The sequence below is a fragment of the Hemicordylus capensis genome, chromosome 1 (genome assembly GCF_027244095.1).
Source record: "Hemicordylus capensis ecotype Gifberg chromosome 1, rHemCap1.1.pri, whole genome shotgun sequence".
Lineage (NCBI taxonomy): Eukaryota > Metazoa > Chordata > Lepidosauria > Squamata > Cordylidae > Hemicordylus > Hemicordylus capensis.
Genome location: NC_069657.1, coordinates 49,191,759 through 49,218,052, shown reverse-complemented (window position 1 = coordinate 49,218,052; position 26,294 = coordinate 49,191,759). Strand labels below are relative to the sequence as shown.

General features: G+C 45.3%; 1 protein-coding gene across 7 annotated transcripts in view; it reads left to right on the top strand.

Annotated features, from left to right (window-relative positions):
* BATF (basic leucine zipper ATF-like transcription factor) overlaps positions 1 to 14,442 on the top strand; it is a 40,096-nt gene extending 25,654 nt beyond the window's left edge. For all 7 annotated transcript variants that reach the window (XM_053283729.1, XM_053283731.1, XM_053283728.1 and 4 more), the window contains 3 exons: positions 2,468 to 2,824; positions 4,728 to 4,832; positions 13,836 to 14,442. In XM_053283729.1, coding sequence (XP_053139704.1) covers positions 2,759 to 2,824; positions 4,728 to 4,832; positions 13,836 to 14,045 — 381 coding nt within the window. In that variant the 5' untranslated portion in view covers positions 2,468 to 2,758 and the 3' untranslated portion in view covers positions 14,046 to 14,442. The remainder of the gene's footprint in view (positions 1 to 2,467; positions 2,825 to 4,727; positions 4,833 to 13,835) is intronic.
* The last annotated feature ends 11,852 nt before the right edge of the window (positions 14,443 to 26,294 follow it).

Sequence of the window (26,294 nt, the reverse complement as noted above, 5' to 3'; positions counted from 1 at the left end):
TACCTGACAAGACAGCTGCCACAGCTGTAGGCAAAATGAAAGCCACATTTGCTCGCCATGGCATCCCTCAAGAAATCGTATGTGACCACATTCCTTTTGTTGGAAGTGAAGGACTATACGCTGTCTCTTGTCTCAATGACATAGGAGGACAGACTAGTGAGTCAGAGGGCTAGAGAGGTCAATACATTGGTCATCCCTTCTCTACTGCTCTGACACTATCCCTTTGGTATGTAGATTGCTACTCTTAGGGACTAACTTCCTTCCTTCCTGCCTGCCACTTCCTCTTCCCTTCCTCTACCTTCCTTCTACCTTGAAACATGCAAGCTCCTCTCCCCTGCACCATGTGTGCAGAGATGCAGAATCCATCTGCGTCCAGATAGATAGATAGAGAGTCTATCTCCTCACTTTCCTATCTAGAATGAAGTTCTCTAATAAATACTACTTATATTGATTTGAAACTATGAACTGGCTCCAAGTTGTTTAACTCTCAGCATACACGCATGCCTAACTAAATTCCACTGTGTTGTGCCTCTGTGCACTCTGCTATAATGAAAAAGGGTTTCTCTTACTAGAGAGAATTCCCAACACTTTTGCCAGTGCCATGATGACAATGAAGTTTGCTGCAGAGTGGGGCAATACTATAACACACTCAAGTCCTGGCCAGGGGCATAGCAAGGTTGGAGTGGGCCCAGAGACAAGGTTTTAAAATGGCCCCCCACTCACTGAAGCTCAGCTCATGAAATAAAAAGGTTTTGTAAATTGTGGATGATGCAAGTCATTTAATGGTACTAGAGAAAGACATGCTGTTCTGGTAGCTCCAGGTCTTAACACTTACATCAGTTTCGGAGGATAAATACAACTGAAGGAAGCCTGGGCGGGTGTCCAGCTGGGGGAGTCAGTCATGTGACTTGCCTCGGGGGGGGGCCTAAGGCAGTGGGCCCCCAGACAACTGTCTCCCCTTGCCCTATTATAGTTACGCCCCTGGTCTTGGCTATCCACAGTCAGTTGGCCAGGCAGAGCTAATGGTTCAAACCATCAAGCACTTGTTCAAAAAGACTTCACAGGGTGGCACAGACCCAAATCTGGCTCTGCACAATTTGAGAAATACTCCTATCATGGACTGGAATATGCCCCAGCCCAGCTGTTGATGGGAAGACTTCTATACACTACCTTACAGAGGTGTTGAAGCCCAAACTTACAAACAAGGTAAGTTAAAGCACCGCCAACAACTACAAAGGGCACAATATGACTTGCCAGCTCTGCAAGAGAGGATGCAAAAAAGTACAGGTTGGGTCTATCGCATCTATCACGGTGAAAAGGAAGGAACCACGTTCCTATGTGCTAGAGGCCCCCCATGGCAACATGTGCAGGAGGAACTGTAAACCCTTGAGAAAAGATCTCACATCTGCACCGAAAGAAACAGATGTTCTACCCCAAGGATCAGCAGTAGAACAACCATCAGAAGCAACACCTGTCCAGCAAGAACAAGGACATCATGACACGGCTGAGACTTCACTACCACCTGTGGAGTTGCCTGGCGAAACCATGCAGACGAGAAGCAGACGTGTGGTGAAGCTACCCTCCAAATTCAAGGACTATATAATGGGATAGTGGTAAAGGCTAGTCTCGGTTGGTGAGCTAAGCGCTGGTAACCTCTGGCTCCATGCTCCCGTGACTGCATATGTTGAATAAGTGTTGGTGACCATTTGATTATATGGTTGGTGCCTCAGAGTAAAGGGGGGGATGTGGCATATGGGTTATGTACCTTCAAGAAGACTAGAATGCAGTTGCCCAGGTTCCCTCTTGCTACTCTCTGGGTGTGATTAGAAGTAGTCTCTGTTGTGTTTTATATACCTTTAAGTAGTCGTATGTAACACCTTCACGCTTGTGTTTAGTTTCGGTAAAGAGATGCTGTTTTAAGAATCCCTCTCTGGCTGATGCTGACCAGGGATAACAGAACATGCAGACTGAGTGAGGACAACCTTGCAACCCACTAAGCCAAGGAATATTACATTCTTAGGTTATTCGTAAGATAAAGATATATAAAGATCTAAATACAGTGAACACTTGCTTGCTGGAAAGGTCCAGTGCTCAAACTCACTATATCTGAATATGTGCTTGTCAACAATGAGAAGACTGTATGGTCTCTTCTGCTTTTGAGGCTGCATATGTACAGTCCACCGCCCACCCCCACATCACTGAATATTGTATATTGCTTCCTTGAAGCTTTTATTGTAGATTTTGTAAATTATGGCTTATGGTCTGGATGAAATAGACCTGAACTGTTTTTCTCCTCTCTGAGCTTGTGAATTCCCTTCTGTACACCAAGGTTGTTATGCTGCTTCTTCTCTTCTGGTGCGTCAGGCAGCTGAAACTGATCTCCCATCTGAAGTTGTTCGGGTTTTTCTTCTTCTTATTTTTCAAACTGTTTTGATTTTTCCCAGAGGTGATTTTGTTCTTTTTGCAGCTTTTCTTCTTCAGAGTTTCCGCCCACGTGACTTTCAGTTGAGAGTCCCTTGCAGCTTCCGAGAAACCACAGCAGATGAAGCCTAAAGTGAGGCAAATGTCAGTGCAAGCTTCCACACTCTGAAAGCGGGAGATTGGCAGCATTGGCAGCGATACCAGGGAGACGGCTGAGAAAGTGACCAAGAAGGCAGGACAGTGGAGGAGACTAAAAGCCAAGAAAAAAAAGGGGGGGGGACCAAGGCCCCAAAGGAAGAAGGAGGGGAGAGTCCACAGGCAGGGGGAGCTGTGAACCATGCCCCACAGCTCTGACAGCAGCGACTCCAGCAGCTTCAGCCATTCCTCATCATCCAGCAAACAGGTACAGTTGGGGATTTGCTTCTGCATTAACTTTATGGGTGCCACTTTTGCAGGTGGGCAAGGCTCTCCTGTACCTTTTTAGCATGGCATACAGAAATTCACCAGGTGATGCCTTCTACAGCACCGGGATACAGGTGGGTGGGTGGGGGAGCATCACCTAATGTATTTCTCCCTGCTACGTTAAAGGCACAGGGGTTGTGTCAGAAAGTAAAGGTGGCTACTGTAGTGCACACAGGTTTTCATCTCTACTTTGCCAGACTCTTCAGTGTGTCTGATATGCTGAGGAGTCTCTAGAAAAAGAAGCAGCATTGAAAGCTAGAGGCAAAGGGGAGAGGAGAGTGTCCATGCACATGGGATTTTCAGAGGGCTTTCTGGTAAATGATTCTGGAGTTAACCTGGGAAAATCCACGTAAAAATCTGAAGTGAAGTTCACAGAATAGTGTGAAGCTAAAAGTAGAGCAGAAACTAAATGAGGCAACATGATGATACTGTGGGCAGAAAGACATAGCTGTCATTTGTGGACATGATAGCCGAAGGAGCGTTAAAATAGGTGCGTTACATAACATCTCCTATCTACTTAGCACTGAGTAGGCTTCAGCCATTCTCCTTGAGGTGTATTAATACCTCCTGGACCGAAGAAACTTTGGAGGAGCAAGGACAGAGATTAAATATTTTAAGTCTTCTCAGGAAAGGTTGAGAGAGTTAAGAACTGTGTTTTCTCCTCAGAGTTGTCTCCAGAGATGGAGACCAAGTATTAACTTTGGCAGGAATAGGAGGAGAAAAGAGCCTATTTGTACTTCTTTATGTAAAGACTTGTATTTCTGTATGTAAAGAGAACATAGGTTTATATATTAAAGTGGAGAAAGCCTACAGGAGTGATTAGGCAGTACATGTTAAAAATGAACATTGGAGGCTGTGAAATTACATCACTGGCTTAAAAAAAGGAGGCAGAGACATACAGTTCATGCTCAGCTGAGCTGGGACTGAAATTTGGGACTCCTACATCAAAATCCACCTCGTGAACTGAAGACAAACCTTCCTGCTGCTTACAGACATGTTTTGGGTGCACCAATAGGTTAGTTCCTCTCTTTTAATGTTTCATGGAGTTAACCAAGAATTTGGAGGTGGCAGTTTATCTGATTCTCTTGATGGGCTTACGTTTTTTGTATTAAGGACACATCATTAATCAGGACATGAACATGGCAGAGAGATCATTGCTAAGAAGATCTGCTTCTCTCCACTTAATATTCTAACATTGCCCTTCTATGCGGTATCCTTAGAGATAGGCATGAAGGCACTGAACTTGTGAAGTTGCCCTGCACACAGTCAGGCCATTGGTCTGTCTTTTGCAGTATTGACCATGCTGACTGGCAGCAGCTCTTCAAGGGTTCCCACAGAAGTCTTTCCAGCTATATTTGCTGAGATCCTTTTATGTGGAGATGCAGAGAACTCAACCTGGGGGTTTTCTGTATACAAGACGTGTGCTCTTTTACTGAGCCACAGCTTCTCCAGAAGAGAAGCTCCTGGAGGAGAGAGAGGAGGGTGGAGAGCTGGTCTTGAGGTAGCAAGCATGAATTGCTCCCTTTGCTAAGCAGGGTCTGCTCTGGTTGCATATGAATGGGAGACTACATGTGAGCACTGTAAGATAGTCCCCTTAGGGATGGGGACGCTCTGGGAAGAGCATCTTCATGTTTGCATTCAGAAGGTTGCAAGTTCCCTCCTTGGCATCTCCAAGATATGGCTAAAAGAGACTCTTGCCTGCAGCCTTGGAGAAGCCGCTGCCAGGCTGTGAAGACAATACTGTGTTAGGTGGACCAATGGTCTGACTCAGTGTATGACAGCTTCCTATATATTTCCTAGTTGTCATGTTTGTATCCTGACTTTGTCCCCCCCACCCCACCCAGGAGTCTTCTGATGACATGAGGAAAGTTCAAAGAAGGGAAAAGAATCGCATTGCAGCTCAGAAGAGCCGGCAAAGACAGACGCAGAAAGCAGATACCTTGCACTTGGTAAGAGCTTCCTTCAGCTACCCACTTGGATTTCTGTAATGGAGGCCTAGCTCATATAAACAACAAATGTGGTGTGATAATGCTTTCTGGACTGTACCACTTCACACAGCAGACAAGGGATCATGTGACGAGGAGAGGAGAGCTGGTTTTTAGGAGAGGAGAGCTGGTCTTGTGGTAGCAAGCATGACTTGTCCCCATAGCTAAGCAGGGTCTGCCCTGGTTGCGTATGAATGGGAGACTTGATGTGTGAGCACTGCAAGATATTCCCCTCAGGGGATGAAGCTGCAGAAGGTTTCAAGTTCCCTCCCTGGCTTCTCCAAGATAGGACTGAGAGAGATTCCTGCCTGCAACCTTGGAGAAGCCGCTGCCAGTCTGTGATGACAATACTGAGCGAGATAGACCAATGGTCTGACTCAGTATATGGCAGCTTTCTATGTTCCTTTGATGGCATATGCCTCTGTATAAAAGCTTCTTTCATTTAGCTCAAAGTTTGTTATTGCTTTAGCAGCCTACCTTCATGAAGAAAGCTAGGCAGCAAGGAGAAGAATTGTAGTCCAGTCTTCTCCCTGATATACTAGTTTCCTATGTGCGGAGAATTTTCTTTTCATTGGGAAACATTCAGAATTGTTATTTCCCATCTGTAGTCTAACGTGTTACAGTTTAGGGAATGACCTTTCTTCCCTTTCTGCTGCTTGTGTGAATCAAGCCCAAGATAATTTAACCCTAACTTTGCTCTGGTCCTGCTGAAAGACATACAACAGAATCAGATCAGAATGAGCTGAACTTTTGAATGGGAGACTAAAAATGTTCTTTCCAGACAGCAGGGAAAAGATCCAGATGCATACTTCCAACCTGAATTAGCATGTTGAGTGCCTTTAAAGACAACTGGGCTGGCAAAGACCAGACGTTCTTGCAACTTCCTGATAAAAAGGAGGACTGGCTGGGAATTGTTCTCACATGTATGACACTATTCTTTGTTGATAAATTATCTGTTAGGGAATCAATGGATTGTTGAGAGAGAGAGAGAGAGAGAGAGAGAGGTACAAGGGATAATTAATCAAATGAAAATAGACACAGCCTTAAGTAGTTTTCTCAACCTTAGTCAGTAATTGCCCTTTGGAGGCATATCTATGGAATCCTCCAGGCTTCATTATCCAGAGGAAGGATGGCTTGAATGTCAGGGCCAGGGAATACCTCTTCTTGTTCTCCAAGGATGCCTGGAGTGTTGGCCTGCATCTTGGCACCATCAGGCTTATACAGTAGGGCACCAGCCATCACTACTTGGACTATCACTTGATTAAAGATATTTTGCGCAGTTCATCATGGGAGTTTTAATTCATTTACAAATCACACTTGCATATGAGCAAATGGATAGTTTTGAAGCAAAAAGCGTACTTTGTATTTAGATTATGCCATGCATGTCTTGTAGCAGGCATCATTTTGGAAGAGGCATTCTCATCTTTGTATGAGAGAAATGGCAATTCTTCTTCTAACATGGTGGTTGCACTCCACAGTTTTTGTGAAATCATGTATTGAAAATAATTCATTTTTAAAAGCTTCCTGTCTGATTAATTTGCACACCTTTTTAGCTGACAAAAGTTGCTTTTAATTAACAAATATCCAGTATTTAACAATGAATATAGCAGCCCCAGTACACTGTGTACTGCATCACACCTGACTTTTTCCATCAGCCTGCTTCTGGATTTCATGAATCATCCTCTTTGCTAAGCAGGATCTACCCTGGTTTATATTTGAATGGGAGACTATTTGTGAGCACTGTAAGATATTCCCCTTAGGGGATGGGGCCACTCTGGGAAGAGCACCTGCATGCTTGCATGCAGGAGATCCCAATTTCCTTCCCTGGCATCTCCAAGATAGGGCTGAGAGAGACTCTTGCCTGTAACCTTGGAGAAGCTGCTGCCAGTCTATGTAGACAATATTGAGAAGATATGTGCAGTATCAGTTAGATGGTGAACCAGGCCAGTTCACATGGTTCGACTGCAAACTGCTTCGAACTGATTCGAGCTGGTTCATTAAACCAACCGGCCGAGCCAATCAGTTCGACCGAACTGGATTGCAGACCTGTGGGTTCAGTTCAAATTCAGACCAAACCACACCAAACAGTTCATGCCCTAATACTGAGCTAGATGGACCAATGGTCTGACTCGGTAGAAGGAAACTTCCTATGTTCTTCTCTGATATCTTTTCTGATAACTGAGTGGTGATGCCCCTTTGGGCTTGTTCCTTGTTTCTCCTGAAGCATTCTTTTTCCTCCTAGGCAGGATGTGCCTTGAGATTCTTCAGAAGCCCTTCAAGGAGATAATGAACACCACAGGGTGTGTCCTCCCCAGCTCCAACATGTCCTCAAAATATTAATGCTACTCTCTTCTGACACCAGATGAACTAAGCTTAAGTCAAAGCTAAGACAGAGTTTTGGTTAGGATAGTGAACAGTATACTAGACAAAATAAATCTATTGTAAAACATCCAGTACTTCTCGACATTCATTTTCAGATCTTTTTTCAGATCTGTGTATCTTTTTTCAAAAAAGATCTTTATTTGTGATTAATAACAGATTTAAATTATTTTGTACTTCAGGGAATTTTGTCTGTGATAGCATTTAGGGGGAGTCCAGTAGGCAAATCACTGGATCCTCTTAGAATAGATCTTTCTGTGGCATCAGCAATGATGCCAACTCATTTAATTATATATTGTATTCATATAATAACACAGATATTTCAACTCGGCCAGTGCATACACCCACATCACATGGCATGCTGGACCTATGGAGGGATGAGTGCATGCACACTGACCTGTGTGTGCATTATGCATATAGTGATGCCAGGACTGAGTGTATGCAGCATTCGCTCATATAAAGTACAGACTCACAACACCCCATCTCTGGGGCTCATGGTGATTGCATAGAAGTTGTAATCTGTGGCCTTGTTCATGCAAAGAGCAGGGATGGGAAACTATTCCTGGGCTGTACCGCTGCATACTGAACAAAGAGGCGCCTTTTTAAAGTGGTGATGCTCTTTATTTAGCAGGGGGAGATCAACTGGCCCTTTGGGGACAGGGAGCCATTTTATTTATTTATATCTATGTAAACCTCTTTGGGAACTCTTGTTGGAAAGTGGTATATAAATATTTACCGTATTCATATTTGTGTACTGTCAGTGGCGGGATCATAAATATTCACTGTATTCAAATACTGTAGGTGGGGAGATTATACAAGTGTGTTCACTTCCATACCAGAAAAAAAAATTCCTTGCACATAGCAAATATGATACCATGGAGAAGAGTTCTGCCTAGCCTTTTCTCCAATAGGGTAGTTTGTGGAGGGACCCCCCTCCCGCCCCCGCTGTCAAAGCAATTCCACATTTGCAGGTTGAACAGTTTTAGTGCCTGTGTTTTACGTGAATGAGGTTGGTGAACATAAGATCCTGTGTAGTATCCGCACAGAATAATTCCAGTAGGCAGACACCAGAGGTCTTAATAAAGTATTTTCATTGAGCAACAGACGAAGTAAAGACAGCAGATGCTGCAGCTTGGCAGATTCAACATACTTCAGTACAGAGTGAAATCTAACTTTTTTAACCACCCTGAGCCATTTTTGGAAGGGTGGTATAGAAATCGAATAAATAAATAAATAAATAAATAAATAAATAAATAAATAAATAAATAAAATTAATATAAGTGCAGATTCACTAAACAATTCAAACATATCTAACAGTGACTTGGTGCTGCATGAGATCTTTACTCCAGGGTTATACAACTTCAGCTCTCCGGCTGCTGTTGGACTACAACTCCCATCATCCCTCACTATTGGCCACTGTGGATGAAGATGCAGTTGTTGTCCCGCAGCAACTGGAGGGCCCAAAGTTGTGCAGCTCTGCTTTACATGAGTATGTGGCCAATTTCACTTTTCATGCCTCCGCTTTAAAGGGGGTGTTGCTGAAACTGGCCGCATGAACAAGTTCAGTGATCACGTTTAGGGCTGTGGCAGAGAGAGCTGGGAAAATCCAGTATCTCCACAAGTGGGGCGTCACCTTCAGAAAAAAAGGGGGAAAAACACATCTAGATGTCCCATGGGAAATGAGAAACCCACCCACCCCCACTCTTTCTCTCCCCCTGCCCCAACAGTGCCCTTCTTACACAATTTGTGGCCTCTTTGGGGAGCAGCCTTGCTGAAAATAACTTCCCAAACATGTCTAAATCTACGAGAAAGCCCTTTTCTCTTCTCTTCTAATGAATTCCCCCTTACGTTGTTGCTTTCCCCGGCAGCTGAAAGAAACGAGTGAGACTTTCCTTCCAGGGCGCTAACAGGTTTCCTGTGGCAGGTGGTTTTTTTTCTAGTTGTAGACGGCGGTTATATTGACCCGCCTTCGTTCTCCTCAAGGCCTGAGCTCTCGCGGGTCAGGATGTATGTGGCCTAGGCTGAGGAAACACGCGCTTAACAGAATTTGGTGAGAGGCAGTGGGAACCAGCAGTGGAGAATACGCTGCTGTCATTTCTCATAAGCTGCTAGCTGAGGAGAGAGTGTGGCCGAGGGCTGAAAATGTCATCTGCTATCAGCGCAGCAGGGCCTGCTTCCCTGCTTGGGTTTGCCCAGAATGTGAGTTTACAGGAAAAACGTCAGTCAGCCTGGAAACTCTACCGAGCAGTTAGAGAAAAGGCTATGAACTCCACCCCCGCAGACCCTTTTCCACTTCACATATTTTAGTACCACTCCGTAGGCACTGCAGTCAGCAGGTGCATTAGAAATTCAGGCAAATTTGTGTGCGTTAGAAACACAGGCAAGCACCTAGTGCTTGAATTATAGCAAGAGGGATCGTGGTTCAAATCAGAAGTTGGGGAAATAAGAAGGCTGTTTGGTGGTGGGTTTTTTTGGTCTAGCAGCCCTGGGATCAAGTAATGTGAAGGAGCCTCTAATGTAAAATTGTAGGTGATATCCAGAGCAAAGAAGCATTGGTGCAGCGAGAGGAGCAGATTATGAGCACTTCCAGACTAACTGCACCAGTATGCTAGGGAAGAGGCAGCTTTTGATAACCTCCCCTTCCACAGGAAGTCCTCTTTACCTGCCACCCGAAAATATGTCCCTGAGGGTTGTGCAGCCCTCAGGGTCATATTTTTGGGTGGCAGAGAGGGCTTCCTGAGGAAAGGGAGGGTGTCAGAAATTGCTTTTTCCTCACTGCAATGGTACAGTTAACTGGGAAGTTCTGTTAGGGACTTCCTAACAGAACTGGTGCAGTTAATTAGGAAGTTCATGCTGTCTTGCTACACTGGTGCATCCTTGCTCTGTATGTCAGCAGCTATATTTAAAGGAGAAAATTATTATGCTTCTTCTGCTCTGCCCTCCCCACCCCACTTTGACCCTACAGCATTAGTCTTAAAGGTGTATTTATACCACAGACAGACAGGTTTCATAGTTGTTTCCTTTCCCCCAGGAAACCCTGGGAATTGTAATTCTGTGAGGGAGGGCACTAGGGATTCTGAACAGAATTCTCAACACCCTTGCTGAGCTACAATTTCAAGGATTTCTTTTTGGAAGAAACCATGATAGTTAAAACTGATATAAATCCAATACAGATATCTTTTAAATATCCACACAGTGCTTCACGTGACCCAGTAATATGTGCAACAGCCTTGTAAGATAGGCTGGTATTATTATCCTAGGAGGAGAGCTGGTCTTGTGGTAGCAAGCAAGAATTGTCCACGTTGCTAATCAGGGTCTGCCTTGGTTTGCATTTGAATGAGAGATTACACGTGAGTACTGTAAGATATTCCCCTGAGAGGGTGGGGCTGCTCTGGGAAGAGCATCTGCATATTCTTCCTTGGCATCTCCAGATAGGGCTGAGAGACTCCTGCCTACAACCTTTAAACTGCTGCTGCCAGTCTGTGTAGACAATACTGTGCTAAATGGACCAAAGGTCTGACTCAGTATAAGGCAGCTTCCTCCTGTGTTCCTATCTTTGTAATATTGGTGAAGAGAGGAGAAGCTGAGAGAGAACCATTTGCCCGAGGCCATCCAGTGGCTGACATCCGGACTAATGCTGCACAACAGCGTGCATAGAACAACGATGCACACCCAGGCAAGAAGGTCATGGAGCTGAGCAGATGCTCAAAGCTGTTCAATCTCTTGTCCTCTTGGTCTGCTTCTGTGTATGTAGCACTTGCACAACAAGGATAGCAGATAGCTTTTGCATTGTCTATGGACTAAGGGAGAGGTTTCACCTCAGGAAGCACACCACAGGTTGTGCAGATACACCCTGTTGCACCAGTGTAGCACCAGTCTGGAATGCAAGCTCCTGGCTTAGCTAGCACAACACCCTTTTGCTAGTCCAACATGTTTGCACTACTAGCACAGCGTCAGTGCAAATGTCAACCAGCGAATTTATAGATGGACTGAGATCTGAACGCCTTGTGCCAACTTTATGCAAGTGAGTTGATGAAAGATGAAGGCTTGTATTTCAAGACTGAGGTGCCAATTGGCAGCCCTGTGGCTTGGTGGGAGAGGGAACCACCATCATGGAAGATGGAGGTCCCCTGACCAGTGAAGCTAGCAGAACAGAGTGGTGCTAGGCCCATTATGGCAGCATCTGGACTTGCCTGAGGTTACAGTTCTAGAAGTGGGTGGGGTGGGTTGTGGTTTTTGTTGTTGTTTAAACTAAGCATGCTTCAGGAACAACCTGGGAATCTGAGAGTCTGCATACTGCCAGGCATGGAATTCTCATGTCCTGGTCTGACCTGTTCTATAGGCTGGTCATTGGATCCTTCTAGAAGCAGAAGGATATAAAAACATCCTGTCTGGGCTTAGTCCTTAAGGTTGTTGTCACGACTAAACTGGGGGGAGCAGAAGGGAAGGAAGGCACCTACCTTCCTGCTGTCACAAGCCTCCTCTGGGCTCTGCCACTCACACGCCCACATGAGCAGCATGGCAGCAAGCTCCGATGGGAGGGGTGAACTCACACTGAGTCTTCCAGGATCCCACAATGCAATGCGTGAGCAGCAGAGTGGCTGCCCTCAGCATTGGAGCAGCTCCACTCTGCCTGGCCCCTCTTTCCTCCCAACTCTCTGATAAGCATGGCTGCCGGCTGCCTGGGAGCAGTGTTGAAAGCGGAAGCAGCACACATGACCAGTGAAGGAGGTAGGAAGGGATGTGTTCTCCTCCTACCTCACCTTTTTCCTGGGTAGCTGATCTGGGCTACCCAGGGACACAGCTTCTGGCTCGGGAGAGCCCCCCCCCACACACACACACAGCCAAACAAAGCTAGAAGAGGGTTAACCGAGGTAGTTCTGATTGTGAGAGCAGCCTTCTTGCCTCCATTTCAAGATCTCTTTGGTCCTGGTGTGCTGTGTCTCTGGATCCAGTTTTTTCTGCTTGGCTTGACCCCTGGTATCTGCTTTGACTTTTAGCTTGTCTCTTACTCTTGGTTTATGGTTTGTCTGCTTGGCTGACCTTTTGACTTTGACCTCCGATGTATCTCTGACTCCTAATTCCTGGTGTCCCCCTGGCTTTGGCATGGAATCCCAGTTTGCTTCCTAGTCCCAGCCCCACATTGTCTCCTTCACACAGCCCTCCAGCCCCAACTTCAGGCTCTCCCCTCCCCTCCAAAAACTGCCCATGACTCAGCACTGAAACTGTGTCGATGATGACTGCTTTTCTGTCTGGCAGCTACCACCACCTCTGCCTTTGTAACCTCAAGATTTGATTACCTAGCTGAAGGGCTGGCTCCCGAGTCTGGGTGTGCTGCCACCCAGTAGACCCCCCCACTAGGTGTCCCAGGTGCTGCCAAAGAGGGGATGGACCCAGTTTTCTTGAGGAGGCCAGCAGCAGCTCAGTTCTCTTGGGGGGGGGGAATCCTCCCTCACCACTGCCCAGAAAGAAAGAACAGGCAGTGGGGCCTGCTGCCGCCAAATGTATTATGGCACCAAATGCTGCCTTGCTCCATGCCCTGGACGGGGCTGGGGGCAGCCCCTTTTCAAAATCAACCTTTACAGACTTTGAAAACCGCATGTGGGGAGGGAAGGTTCCCAGCAGCCTCCTCGTCTCTCTTTGTGCTTCCTGCAAGCAGTGTGGGGAGAAGCAGTCCTTGAAGCTTGCAAGGCTCCGTTTGGTCTGGAAGAGCTGCTTTGATGGAGGTGGCGGTGATGGTGGTGGTAGGCATCTTGCCACCCAGCTAGTGCTGCAGTAATTTGCCGCTTGAGGCAAATGCCTCACTGTGCCCCATAAAAGGACCGCCCTGGCTGCATAGCTGCAGGAAGCCATGGGCCTTCCTGGGGCATTGCAGGCAGCTGACCATTGATGCCAGCCCTGTACAGCTGCTCTCGGAAGACTGTACAAAGTCTGGAGGTGGTGCAGACAGCCACACAGTTCCCCCTCCTAAAGCTGGACAACCTAAATAGCATATTCCGTTTTTTAGCATGTTTGACTTAGTGATTTTGAGATATCATCTATCGTTTTGCTATCTCTTCCTTTTACTTGGAGTGGGATCGATGTGTATCTATCACAATTATACACATTACAAACAGGATCCATGTGATGTGCTCTGTCTCTGTCCATGCGGGGAGAAGCACAGAGTGTAAATCAAGCCCCTCACACATCCAGACTCAGTTCCTGGTGACAATTCCTGTGACAACAACTGCTGGCTCAAGGGAACAGAAGTGAGCTCCCTAGTTAACTGCCACAGCCATCCCACACTCTAAATTAACTCGGTACTTTCCAGTGTACAGTGAGTTTCAGCTTTTTTTTTTTTTTTAATGTTTCTACCTATCAGTACAAGAATTTCCAACCTTGGTTCCCCAGATGTTGTTGGACTACAACTCTCATCATCCCCAGCATGGGGAATGTGAGTGAGTCCAGCATGAGGATGATGGGAGTTGTAGTTCAACAACATCTGGGGGACCAAGGTTGGAAACTCTGCCTTTCCCAATGTGTGCTCAAGGGTCATAGTGTGTCTCTATGACCTCTAATGCCTGTTGGCTTTCTTCTTGTTTTTTAAAGGAGAGTGAAGACTTAGAGAGGCAGAATGCTGCTTTGCGCCGGGAGATCAAACAGCTGACAGAGGAACTGAAGCACTTCTCCACAATGCTGACTTCCCATGAGACGCACTGTTCCATTCTGAACACACAGCCACCAGCACCGTCCGAAGTGCTTTTCACCCCGCTCTCCTTCCACCAGTCCCACATCAGTTCCCCATGTTTCCAACACTGAGATCAGCCATTTGGGCTGGGGAAAAAACTTTCAGATTCCATAAAGAGGAAGGAAAGATGTTGGGCCATTCACACCTATGGACAGTTAGGGCTATTCCTATGTTGGCAGACAATGTCCTGACGAAGGAAGAAACAGGTTTGCGATCTGGCCACTGTGAAGAAACTGAGACATGCCAGAGCTACTTGCAGGGGGTTTGTGTTTTTGAATAAGATGTCATGTAAATTGTGTTATATGCAGTTCTGTTGTTTGCACTGAAATGTTATATATTTCTCTGTGAAGTATATTTCTCTGTTACGTTTACTGGCAACTCTGCATACAGCTAGCATGAGTGAGGAATGAAGGAAGACAAAACTGTTTATTTTTTTAAATAAAGGTTTTTTACATGGTTAATATTTTACTTTGAAAGCCTGAAACTGTTGACTTGGTGTGCAGCTGCTGTGAAAATTGCAAATTCCATGCTAGGGAATCATTAGGAAGGGGATTAAAAAATCAAGCAGCTAATATTATAATGCCTTTGTGCAAATCTGTGGTTTGACCACGTTTGGAATGCTGTGTACAGTTCTGGTCACTGCAGTTCAAAAAAGGATATGGTAGGATAAGAAAAGGTGCAGAAGAGGGCAAACAAAATGATCAAGGGGCTAGAGCACCTTCCTTATGGGAAAAGGCTACATCATTTGTGGGCTTTCCAGTTTATAAAAAAGGCAACCAAAGGGAGACATACAGAGGTTTCACACAACACTAGAACCAGGGGTCATCCTATGAAACTAATTGGCAGGAAACTTAGGATGGACAAAAGGAAGTATGCATTTACACATTGCATAGTTATGGAATTTGTTGCCCTAGAAAAGCAGCGGCCACCAACCTAAATGGCTCTAAAGGGCGTTAGACAAATGTATGGAGGACTAATCTACTAATGAGGGAGTTTTGATGGCTACATGCTTCCAGGTTCAGAGACAAGATGCCTCTGAATACCAACTGCAGGGGAGCAACTGCAGGAGAGGGGGGCCTGCCTTCATCTCCTGCTTCTGGGCTTTCCAGAAGCATCTGTTGGGCCACTATGGGGAACAGGATGCTAGATTAGATGGGCCTGGGCCCGGATCCACCAAGACTTTTCTTATATTAATGCCTGATTTGGTCTTTACTTTTATCTTATATGCAAAGTAAAAAGCAACAAGACAGGGAAGCCGGGCAAGGAAGCCACTAGGAATTATGAGAGTCACCTTATGTGGTCAAGGGAGGTGGGTCCCCAGATGATACAGATTACATAAAGCCAGGAATCATCATCATCATCATCATCATCATCATCATCATCATCTTTGTTTTATGGAATTATTTCAAATCCCCAAAGGGCATACAGTACATATTTTCTGTTTACTTCTAGCATTGCCACCTGTTCCTCTGACAGAGATTCTGCGCCTTTGAACACTAGTGTAGGAATACTACCCCAATTTATAAATCCCAAGCTGTATAGCAGGGGTGTCAGCCTGAGGATATCCAACTGTTGCTGGACTACAGCTCCCATTGTTCCCAGCTGAAATAAACTGTAGCTGAGGATAATGGGAGTTGTAGTCCACTCCAACAACAGCTGGATTTCCTCAGGCTGGCCAGCCCTGCTGTCTACACACAACTATCTGCAAAGAACAGACGATTGGTGTGACACTGGCTGCTAATAATTAGGGTGCAGATAATAACTGGGTGCAGATAACTGGTGCTACACTTTCAAAACAGTTCATTGGTGCTACACTGGGGAACCCCAGAAAGCAGCATAAACTGAGAAGAGGGACCCAAGTTGAAAAAGCCTGAGAAATTCTACATTAAAGCTTCTGTGAGGAGAGGGCAAATGTGGTAAGGCTACATAATCCATGATATGTATTATTTGTGTGTTGAAGTAGCTGGTCTCACTCCATTATCCTGTTAACTTAGTTTTCTCGGTGTTGGCGCAGTTCTCAAAACAATGTTAAAGTGGGTCACTGGTTCCCAGTTCTTAGTTCCCAGTTCTCAAGCGGGTTTGAGAGCTGTGGTGACTTTGTGTTTTGAGATGCTTCAATAAACAAGGAACATATTGTATTTCTGCTGAGGAACTAATACCACAGTTGCACAAACATCTGTTATCACCAGTGGATTGTTTCCAGCAATCTGATTTCTCTTTTGCCTGGCACCATTGATACCTAAAAGCAGGGGGGGAATGGTAGTGGAAAACCCCACAAAATGCCCCTAGACCTTTTTGTCATAGCCATTTATAGTAGGTGGGAAATTATGCAGGACTTCACTAGCATGCTTATAAAAGACTGCCGGTGAAATGCCTTGCCCTTTAAAAACACAAGCTCAGGTGGGAAATCAGAAGTTATCCGTCTTCTTTTGGATTCCATCAACAGCCAGCCACATTGCAGTGAGTGGGAGAGAGCGCAAGATCTTTTCCTGACTAATCCAACTGGTCCATATCCTCTTGGACTCTACGTGAATGGGACAGAGGAAGAGGGGAAACCCTTTTTGGCATTAATTCACCTTGGCCTTCCCTGACTAATTCTTCTTTCCTTTCAGTTGCTTTCTTTAATATGTCATGATTTTCCCTAGAGTAAAAACCTGAGGACAGGCCTTGGGCCTGATCAAGCAGGGCTGTTCTTATGTTCTTATGGCTGTGTAATTTATCATTTTTGTGCAGCACCTAGCAAATTTAGACATTTTATAAATAATAAATAATTAATATTCTCAGACACCAGGTAAGTGCTCTTAGTGGTAGAAGCCAGAAGTGACAACTGGAAAGAGATCTTACATGGTAAGAAATTATGGAATTATGAACTTGTTGCATTTCATGGTACAGTGCCTAAAAGTCTAGAACCGGGTATCAGAGATATTACATGCTAAGGAGGAATACATGAAATGTTAAAAAGCATCCTAGTTTAGCTGTACACTGTGTTGCAAAGCATCAAAACTGCAGTGGATGCCTGCTTACAAAAAGTAATAAGCTGCCAATACATATTTGAATCAAGGTCCTTTTATTTATGCCTCTCCTTCTAGTTACACTGACACAAGCAACACTTGTAACATCTGTGTTTATGAGGTCGCATTTGCTGTAGAACTTGCCAGTTGTGTAGAGCAATTATAGTCCTAAATCTGATCCTGAATGCATTTAATAGGGAGTAAGCTCCAACTCTCATATTCTGGACACATTATGCGAAGATCCAGCTCCCTCAAGAAGTCCATAATGCTGGGGAAAGTTGAAGGAAAGAGAAGAAGAGGACGACCAGCAGCAATGTGGATGGACTCAATTACGACAGCAATGAATGCACCGCTGAGAGACCTTAAAGGCCAAGTTGAAGAGAGATATCCTGGAGAGAATCTATCTATGTGGTCGCTAAGAGCCGACACCAACTTGACAGCACTTAATCAATCAATCAATCAAAGCTCCAAGGCGAACTATTTCCAGATAAACTTGTATAAGAATGCAGCCTGTGTTGCACATGCTGACATCTATTGGCTCTAAAGAGAACTTCAGCCATAATTGGGGGGTAATTTTTTTAAGTTTCAGTTCTAAAGGTCAAATATAAATTGCTTGCATTTACACAGACAATTATCTGATTACTGTATGACTAATTCTGTTTATCTCTCAAAGATAAATGTTCTTTTTTTTCTGGTTGATATCTACCTTTGCAGTCCTTAAAATAAGGTTTCTGTTTGTGAAACTGCCATTATCAGATTTTACAATTCAGAGGGACTCCACTGAAAAAGCAGGTGTGGGGGTGGGTGCATGTAGGCAAACTGACTCAGGCCTCCCAGATATTATCATCTACTGACAGCATTGGGTGGTGGTGCAGGAGGAGGGACCCAAGACAATGTCTGCTGGGGGCCACCCCTCTCTCTCCATAGGTTGGACAAGATGCTGCCTTACAGAGCATCAGACCATTGGCCTATCTTAGTATGTTCTACACAGGTTGGCAGTAACTCTCCAAGTCTCCAGATGGGTGCTGCATTTAACTTAAGAGGAGATTACTCTGAATTTAAAATGACCCCCTTAAAAATACAGGTTATATATAGATTATACCTGCATTTACCCCAAAGGAAGGGGACTTTGAATTGAAGATGACCCCTCCCCCAATTTCTAACATCAAAGAACTTGGAACAAATATAGTTTGGATTCAAGTCAATGCGGGATATTTCTCAGCCTTTCCTGGAGATGTCAGAAAATGAACCTGAGACCTTCTGTATACAAAGGAAAGTAGATGTTCTTCCAAAAGATCAGGCCATTACAGATATGGACTTCTACAAAGAGCATCCATCTCACATGTGCCCTTCTATGTATGGTGGAGGAGTTTGTGTCCATCTACCATGCAAACTGGATCACCAGCATTGCAAGTGAGTATATGAACTGAGCCTCTGACTAGGAATGATTAAAATGTATTAAGAGGTAGCTCATCTGCATTAAGTTATCACTAAGCATCCTAATGCAGTCTGATTGTTTATCATCCACTTCCAGAGGTGCGCCCAGGTAATTTTGGAGCCTGGACCTAAAGGCCTTTGGGTCCCGCCCCCCTGCAAATTAAGCATCATCACGCTCCACCAGGCAGCCACACCACCCAGGACAGACTAAAGAGGATTTGCGAGGGCCCAGGGGCTGTGAAGGCCCTGGACTTTGGCCCCAAGTCCAGGGGTAAGAGAACCTCTGTCCACCTCCTACATCATGGACACCTTTAGACAACTAGGCGATGGGAAGATATTCTTGTTGCTTATGTCTGCCTTCAGTTTTGAGAAAGAAGCCCACCCTTCTATTGGCAGCTCTCACAGAGGAGGGATTTTTTTCTGCCTCTATCTTGCTCTTGATTCCTCCTTAAAGAATTCCAAGCAGTTGTGTTTCTCAGCAATGTTTGCATCTTCATGCTCATTGAGCCCCTTGCTATATCATGATTCTGCATCAAGTAGCCTCACATATATGACATGGGGGGAGGGGGGAAGTGTTCATAACCCTGGGGTGGGCAGTTTCAGTGCATATCTTGCTGAGCACTGGAGAGCACCCCTTGGGCAAAAGAGTTGTAGCTGTCAGTGAGCCTTGGTTTATAGCTGGTCCAGAATGCAGCAGCCAGGTTGGTCTCTGGCTCATCTCGGAGGGACCATATCACTCCTATCTTAAAAGATATACACTGGTTGCCAATAAGTTTCAAGGAAAATACAAGGTCTTGGTTATAACCTATAAAGCCCTAAACAGCTTAGGCCCTGGGCATTTAAGAGAATGTCTTATTTGCTATGAGCCACACTGTTCATTGGGATCATCCGGAGAGGTTCGTCTGCAGTTGCCACTGGCTCATCTGGTGGCTACTCGGGGACGGGCCTTCTCCATTGCTGCCCCGAGGCTTTGGAACACACTCTCTGCTGAAATAAGAGCCTCCCCATCTCTTTAAAAAAAGGCAGTCAAGACATATTTGTTCACCCAGGCATTTAATTAGATGCTGTTTTAATAGTTTGATGGTTTTTTATAGTTTTAATGTTGTTTTAAATTTTAAATTGTTGTCATGTTTTAACCTTTTTACTTGTTGTTTGTACTGTTTTGTTGTAAACCTCCCAGAGACTTGAATTTTGGTCAGTATACAAATATGAATGAATGAATGAATGAACGAACAGACATAACATGTTACGCCTGATCCTACACCGGTTTCCTTACAAGTAGGTTTTACTGGATGATGTACTGTACCACCCAATGGTATGCACATGGTAGAATGTAACATTTGCACAATTGTTGCACAACAGCAACAGCACTCTTGGACAACTGTGCAAAAGTTACATTTCACTGCATGCATAATATTGTCACAGTATGTCAGCCACTGTGTTTATGGGGCTTACTTCCAAGTAAGTATGCACAGGAGTGTAGCCACAGAATCCTGTGCCCCAGATTAACATTTCTACATCCTTTGAGCCTCTCTGCCTTCTCAAATCAACACATGAGGCCATCCGATTCTTCTCAGAGGCCTGATGAAGACTGATACACTTCTAATGAGCTCCTACTAGCACTGTCAGCTGCAATGGCCTTTGGCTGGGGATTATGGTTGTTGTAGTCAACAACGTCTGGGAATGCCTGTTACAGGGAACACGGGAAGTGAGGCATGAATGATGATGCCACTGTTCAAGGGTGGCCCAAGGTAATGTGCTGCGTGGAGCAAGACACCAAATATTGCCTTGCCCCATGCCCCTATTTGGGGCCAGCCCAGAAGCATAGGGAGGCAGGCAGTAGCCTGTGTGCGGCCACTGCCGGGGCCCCCTGCCTCCCATGTCTGACATCAGACGTGGGGGGGGGATGTCTGAGGCTGCGCTCGTGGCCCCTGATTGGTGGCGGCCTGGGTTCTTTGAACCCGTTAGCCCATGGTGGTTCAGCTCCTGGGCCAGCCACAGTCTTTTCTAAACCAATCTCTGCAAGCTTTGAAAGAGGCACAGAGGGAAGGAAGAGGGAAGGCTGCCAGCAGCCTCTCTCCTCATGCTCCTTGCAAGAGTTGCAAGGCTCCAATCAGTCCCAAAGAGCTGTCCTGATGACAGCAGTGGGGGCAATACCACCCCCTCCACCGGCAGGCATTTAAGCACATGGGGCTGCCTTTACTGAGATGTATATTGTAGTCTCTTCAAACTAGGCTCATGTTGTGAAAAGAAGGCAGGATATGCATGCCATAAAGAAATAATCTGAACACCATTAAAATCAGTAGTGGGGTCTGATTGTTATATTTACATTTTTTTTATTTAATTTTTGTTTTACCTGAGCGTTTTCCAGATTAACCCCTACAACATATCTGCTGTGTTCTTCCATACTTCCTGTGTTGTGGCACCATAGTCCCTGAGCTGACAGCAGGGGGCCTTTCACATTTTGGATGCCTTGTTTGGATTGTATCGCTGCGATTTAGCCCTAAAACGTTGCAAATGTGTTGCAGGAAAGTAGCTGTATTTTTCCATTTTAGGAGGCTTGGCTCATACTTATTGCATTGCAATGTAGTCTTGTCTGGATGGTTCAGATCACAGTGTGATGATTTGTTGTTTTCTATGGAGCCTCTTTTCTGTTCTGGCAAGGATCCCCTCATAGGCAGAAGCCCACCCTGGCTCACCCCTCTCCCTTCCCTGGTTCTCTGTTGCAGCGTTCCCCTTCCCAAATGATTGGCCTCGCAGGGGGCTGGCGTGGGGGTCCTCTCTTCTCCCCAGGAGATTGGGGTGTGTGTGTTGTCCTTGTAAACTTAACTGCTGCTGCTGCTGACATCGCCCAGCCACATTTGCCTTTTTTTGCCGAGCAGAGAGAGAGAAACAGGGAGACGGAGGGGGAGGGAGGCGATCAGAGCATTATTACTATTTTCCCACTGGGGTTCTTTGGTGCAGTCCCCTTTTAATTCGCTACTTTGGCCAGAGACTCATACCAGTGCACCTGAGCAGATTTCTGAATCCAACCCTTTATTGTGCACTTTTACTGAAGAGGAAGCCCATTGAACTAAATCATTTACTTCTGTGCAATCCCACTTGCTCACCACAAGGCAAAGGGCAGGGAGAGAGAACAATCACTTACTTAAAAGGAAGCCCATTGAACTGAATCATTTAGTTCTTTGCAATCCCTCGCGCTTGCCTCCTCTCTGCCTCCTCCCTCCTATTTGTCCTATCTACCTACCTACCTACCTACCTACCTACCTACCTACCTATTTTCTCTGGAGGCACACCAGTTCCTGTCTTTCCCCCTTTCTGGCTTGCCACAGGATTCCCTTTCACTCCCCCCCCACCACATAAGCAGTCCCCTTGTTTTGTCACTCCACAGGATCTCCTCATGCACCCCACTTCCCCTCTTTAAAAAACACACAAAACTTTTCCCTGGATATTGCTTGCTTGTGCAAAGCTGGAATGATGCAAGACAAAGTTTTGTTTTGGAACAGCACTTCCCCCTGCTGGTGGATTTGTGCAAGGCAGCCAAGAAATTAAAAAAAGAAAAGAAAGGACATTACGTCACACTCTCCCTGCAACTCCATTGGCCCAAATGGAGCAGAAGGAGGAGCAGTTAAATGTGCTTGAAGGAGAATTGGCTCCTGCCAATGTTCTCTCTAATTTTTTTCATCTGTGTGTGGAATGAGTTTTGTTCTGGGCGGGAGTATCAAGGCAGTGTTTGCACACATGCATTCAGAATGGGGCGTTCCTGATTCAACCTGCGTGAGATCTAAAATAAGCTGAGCGGACATGAAAAAACTTATGAGCGCAGGCATGTGTGCCCACCTTAGAGGGAGCACTGACTCCTGCCTTGAAAACACGAAGCATTAAACGAAGCATTAAACAACCCTTTACTCTCGGTTTTAAACCATTGCACTATTCCGTTACGCTTTGCAATGCTTTAACTGTTGCAAATCTTGTAGTCCGGAAAATGCCCTGGTGATAAAAAGATTACTACTGGAAAACTGGTGAATTGGATGAGGGGCAGCCTGATAGTCTAAGCAAGTTGGTCTAAGCCTCCTATATTGGATCCTCTTGACTTTTGTCATAAGACCAGAGGAAGGCACTTGCATCAGTAGAAGCAGGAGTATGACAGTCTATAGTGTATCTTTTCCGTTCTCCACCCCCCCTGCCCCCATCAAGTATGATTATCCTGTGCAATACCAGCTCTGACTGTTCCACATCCTCCCTGTCCCCGGAGCCTGCCATGCTGATACAAGAGTATGGTTCTACATTACCAGGAACTTTCCCAGACAGCAAGGTTTACCACAGGTTTAATGTGAGGCTTTACTGCGAGTTCAAATTTACCCAAAAACACCAATACAAAAAGTGGATTTTTTTTTTAACCCCTGACATAAACTGGGCTACCTTCCAATGCCTAATGAAAAACCCGAATCGTGTGTGGAGTGCTGCCCAACAGCTCGCAGGGACTTCAGTGGAAATCTAGACCATATGTGAACGCACACCTGCCCTTCCATGGTAAAATTGCTGTCTGGGAATGCTCTTGGGGTGCAAAAGAAAAGGAAAAGGAAAAGGGAAAGGGAAAGGGAAAGGGAAAGGGAAAGGAAAGAAAAGGCCTGATCATAAGGTGTGTATGTTCAAGCAACCCTGCCATGATTCCATGTTGCCCCAATATACGCCGCTTTTCAAGATGGGGACTGCCCCAGGTTACCTGTGCAAGGGGCTCACTATAAGATGCATCTTTTATTATCAGTGAAAGAATTGTAGACATTTATCAGAACGTCTGACGGCCCAACTCTGAAACAGAAAGAGATTTTTATTGAAAAACTGGAAGGTAATTATAATTCAGTGTCTTTGGGTTAAAAAAAGCAGGAGTGACACTGAATGGATACTTTCATCTCCCCTGTTTTCAAATATTTCCATTCCACAACCCACTCAGCTGTGAAGAATTGGTTCATTTACAAAATATGGGTTAGATTTTTACCACAATGTGCTTTTTTTGGTCTCCCCTTTGCTTTTTCCTTCCAGTCTTTTTGACACCTCTTTGCATTTCCGAGACATTCCATCACTACAAAAAGCCCAGTTCTCTCTCCTAGGGTTCTGAACTGTTAACTTTGCTCTTTGTTAGAATATTTGTGTGACTGGTGGCAGCTACTTTTATAATCTTCCTGTGGTTCCCTCAGGTGAAGAATTGCCACTTTTTCTTGACAAGGTCCAGTTGTCTTCAACAGGTATATCTTTTCTTGTCAGTGTGTCTTCATTTCAGAAGGAGGTATGCTTGCTGAATTTCTTTCTCTCATACTGCTTTCAAGGTACATGAGCCACACAAGTGGGGGGGGGCCTAAACTGCAAAATCATTATTTTACATTTTATATCCCACTCTTCCTCCAAGGAGCCTAGAGCAGTGTACTGCATACTTAGGTTTCTCCTCACAACAACCCTGTAAAGTAGGTTAGGCTGAGAGAGAAGTGAATGGCCCAGAGTCACCCAGCAAGTATCATGGCTGAATGGGGATTTGAACTCGGGTCTCCTCGGTCCTAGTCCAGCACTCTAACCACTACACCACGCTGGCTCTAAAGGGTTCTGAACGACAAGGAAGAAGTACTCCTTTGTGCAATGCATCATGAAACTTACAATATTCATAGCTAGAAGATGTGGGGATGAACACTAGCTTAGCTGTTCTTGCGGAAGAAAGGAAGAAAGAACAGGATTCAACAGGTTCAGAGAATGGGTCTTGTTTATTTAAAAATAAGTAAAGAAAATATGGACATTAAATAAATATTAAAGATGTATCTAAACCTCTATCAGCTGTGACTGCTAAGTGAAATCTCCATGTTCAGAGGCAGCATATAGTATGCTGATGATGAGCATAGTAGCTGGGGACTAACAGAGGAGAGCAATCCCCTCCATGCCCTGCTTGTGAGCTTCCCTGGGGCATCTGGCTGGCCACTGCTATAGACAGAGTGCTGGACTAGATGGACTTTGGCCTGATCCAGCAAGGGAATTCCTGTGCTCTTGAGTATGCAGTATTGCATTCTTAATTACTGTGTTGATGTGTTGTGTTCAACAGGTGACTAGACTGGACATCTCATAAATTCTTCATGACCTTTACCCTGCCTTCGTCACAGTCAGTCCTTTTACTCAGACTTTATAACTCTTACTCATGCATTTGTGTAGAGAAGTTGACTTAAGCCCTCATTCTTAATATGGCCAAGACTATACACGATATCAAACCTGTCACTCAGAAGACAGGCTAAACCCTGAAAATCTTCATCTTTCAAGTTAGCTGCAGACCCCTGCCCACACACACACAGACACACCAATCCAGGCTGGGAGTCAACACTTTCCCCCTGGTCAGGATGAGCCATGGGTGGGTGCTTGTAGGTGGCACAGGGCCTGAAGCCAAGGCTGGGAGAATCAGCAAGCCAGTAATCAGGAACAGGCCAAATGTAAAGCCAAATAGCCAGACCAGGAACCAGGGATGAAGCAGGAGGCCAGGAACAAAGTCAAAGGTCAAACCATGCAGATGCATCTGGAGCCGGGGGTTCAGAGATAAAACAACAAGCCAGAAGTCAGGAACAGAGCTAAGGTCAGATGAAGCAAGAATTAAGAATCATGACAGAGATCAGGAACAAGGACCATGAGAGTCCTTGGAGACTCTCCAAGGACTCTCCAAGGTTGGAGAGGAGAGCTGGTCTTGTGGTAGCAAGCATGACTTGTCCCCATAGCTAAGCAGGGTCCTCCCTGGTTGCATATGTGTGGGAGACTTGATGTGTGAGCACTGAAAGATATTCCCCTCAGGGGATGAAGCTACTCTGGGAAAAGCAGAAGGTTCTAAGTTCCCTCCCTGGCTTCTCCAAGATAGGCTGAGAGAGATTCCTGCCTGCAACCTTGGAGAAGCCACTGCCAGTCTGTGAAGACAATACTGAGCTAGATAGATCAATGGTCTGACTCAGTATATGGCAGTTTCCTATGTTTCCTATGTTCCTAACCCAGACCGTGAGACCAGGACCAAGCAGACCTTGACATTGAGACAAGGCCTGCTTCAGACAGGAAGCTTCTTATACCCTTCCTGTTTTGCAGAGAGCCAATGCATGTCCCTATGAATAAGGCCTGTCTGGGGCCTGGAGGCTTAAAGGCAATGCAGCCACCACAGGGTGTAATGATAAGAAAAATCTCCATCCAGGTGTTGGTAGATCCTGACTCCCCCATGCTGTTTTTGTACCAGAAATCCTCCCTGAAGTGGCTTTTTCCTCCAAAGAGTGACTTGCAACAAATCGCCACTTTGGAGAAGAATTCCCACCGTGGTTGGGAGTTTGGGTGCAAATGCTGTGCAATGGGGAACCACCTCCTGGCTTGGATCGGGGCTCACTGTGGCTAATTTTAAAACTGGGAACTCAGGTTGAAGGGCGAGATTTAAAAAATAATAATAATGACATAATAACACTCGAGCACACCAACAAGCATGTTATTTATATAATGTATGGTTTTCTGACCCGATTAAAACCATTCCACTGATTGCTTGCTAATTTCCAGTTACAAATCAGGGTGCTGGCATTGGCTTCTAAAGCCCTTTATGGCTTGGAACCAGATACAGTATCTTAAAGATCCCCTTGTTCCATGTGAACCTGCCTGAATCTTGAGATCCTCATGAAAGACACTTCATCATATGCCTCTGCCTTCAGAGGTGAGGCAGATAATAACCAGAGATATGGCCTGCTCAGTGGTGGCTCCCTGTTAAAGGAATACATTTGTGGAAAACTTTTAACACTTCACTGTTAAGGGTCAAACTAGAGCCTCATTCAGATGTTATAAAACAGCCCCGCTGTAGCTGTGTACAGCGGGGTGAAAGGAGAG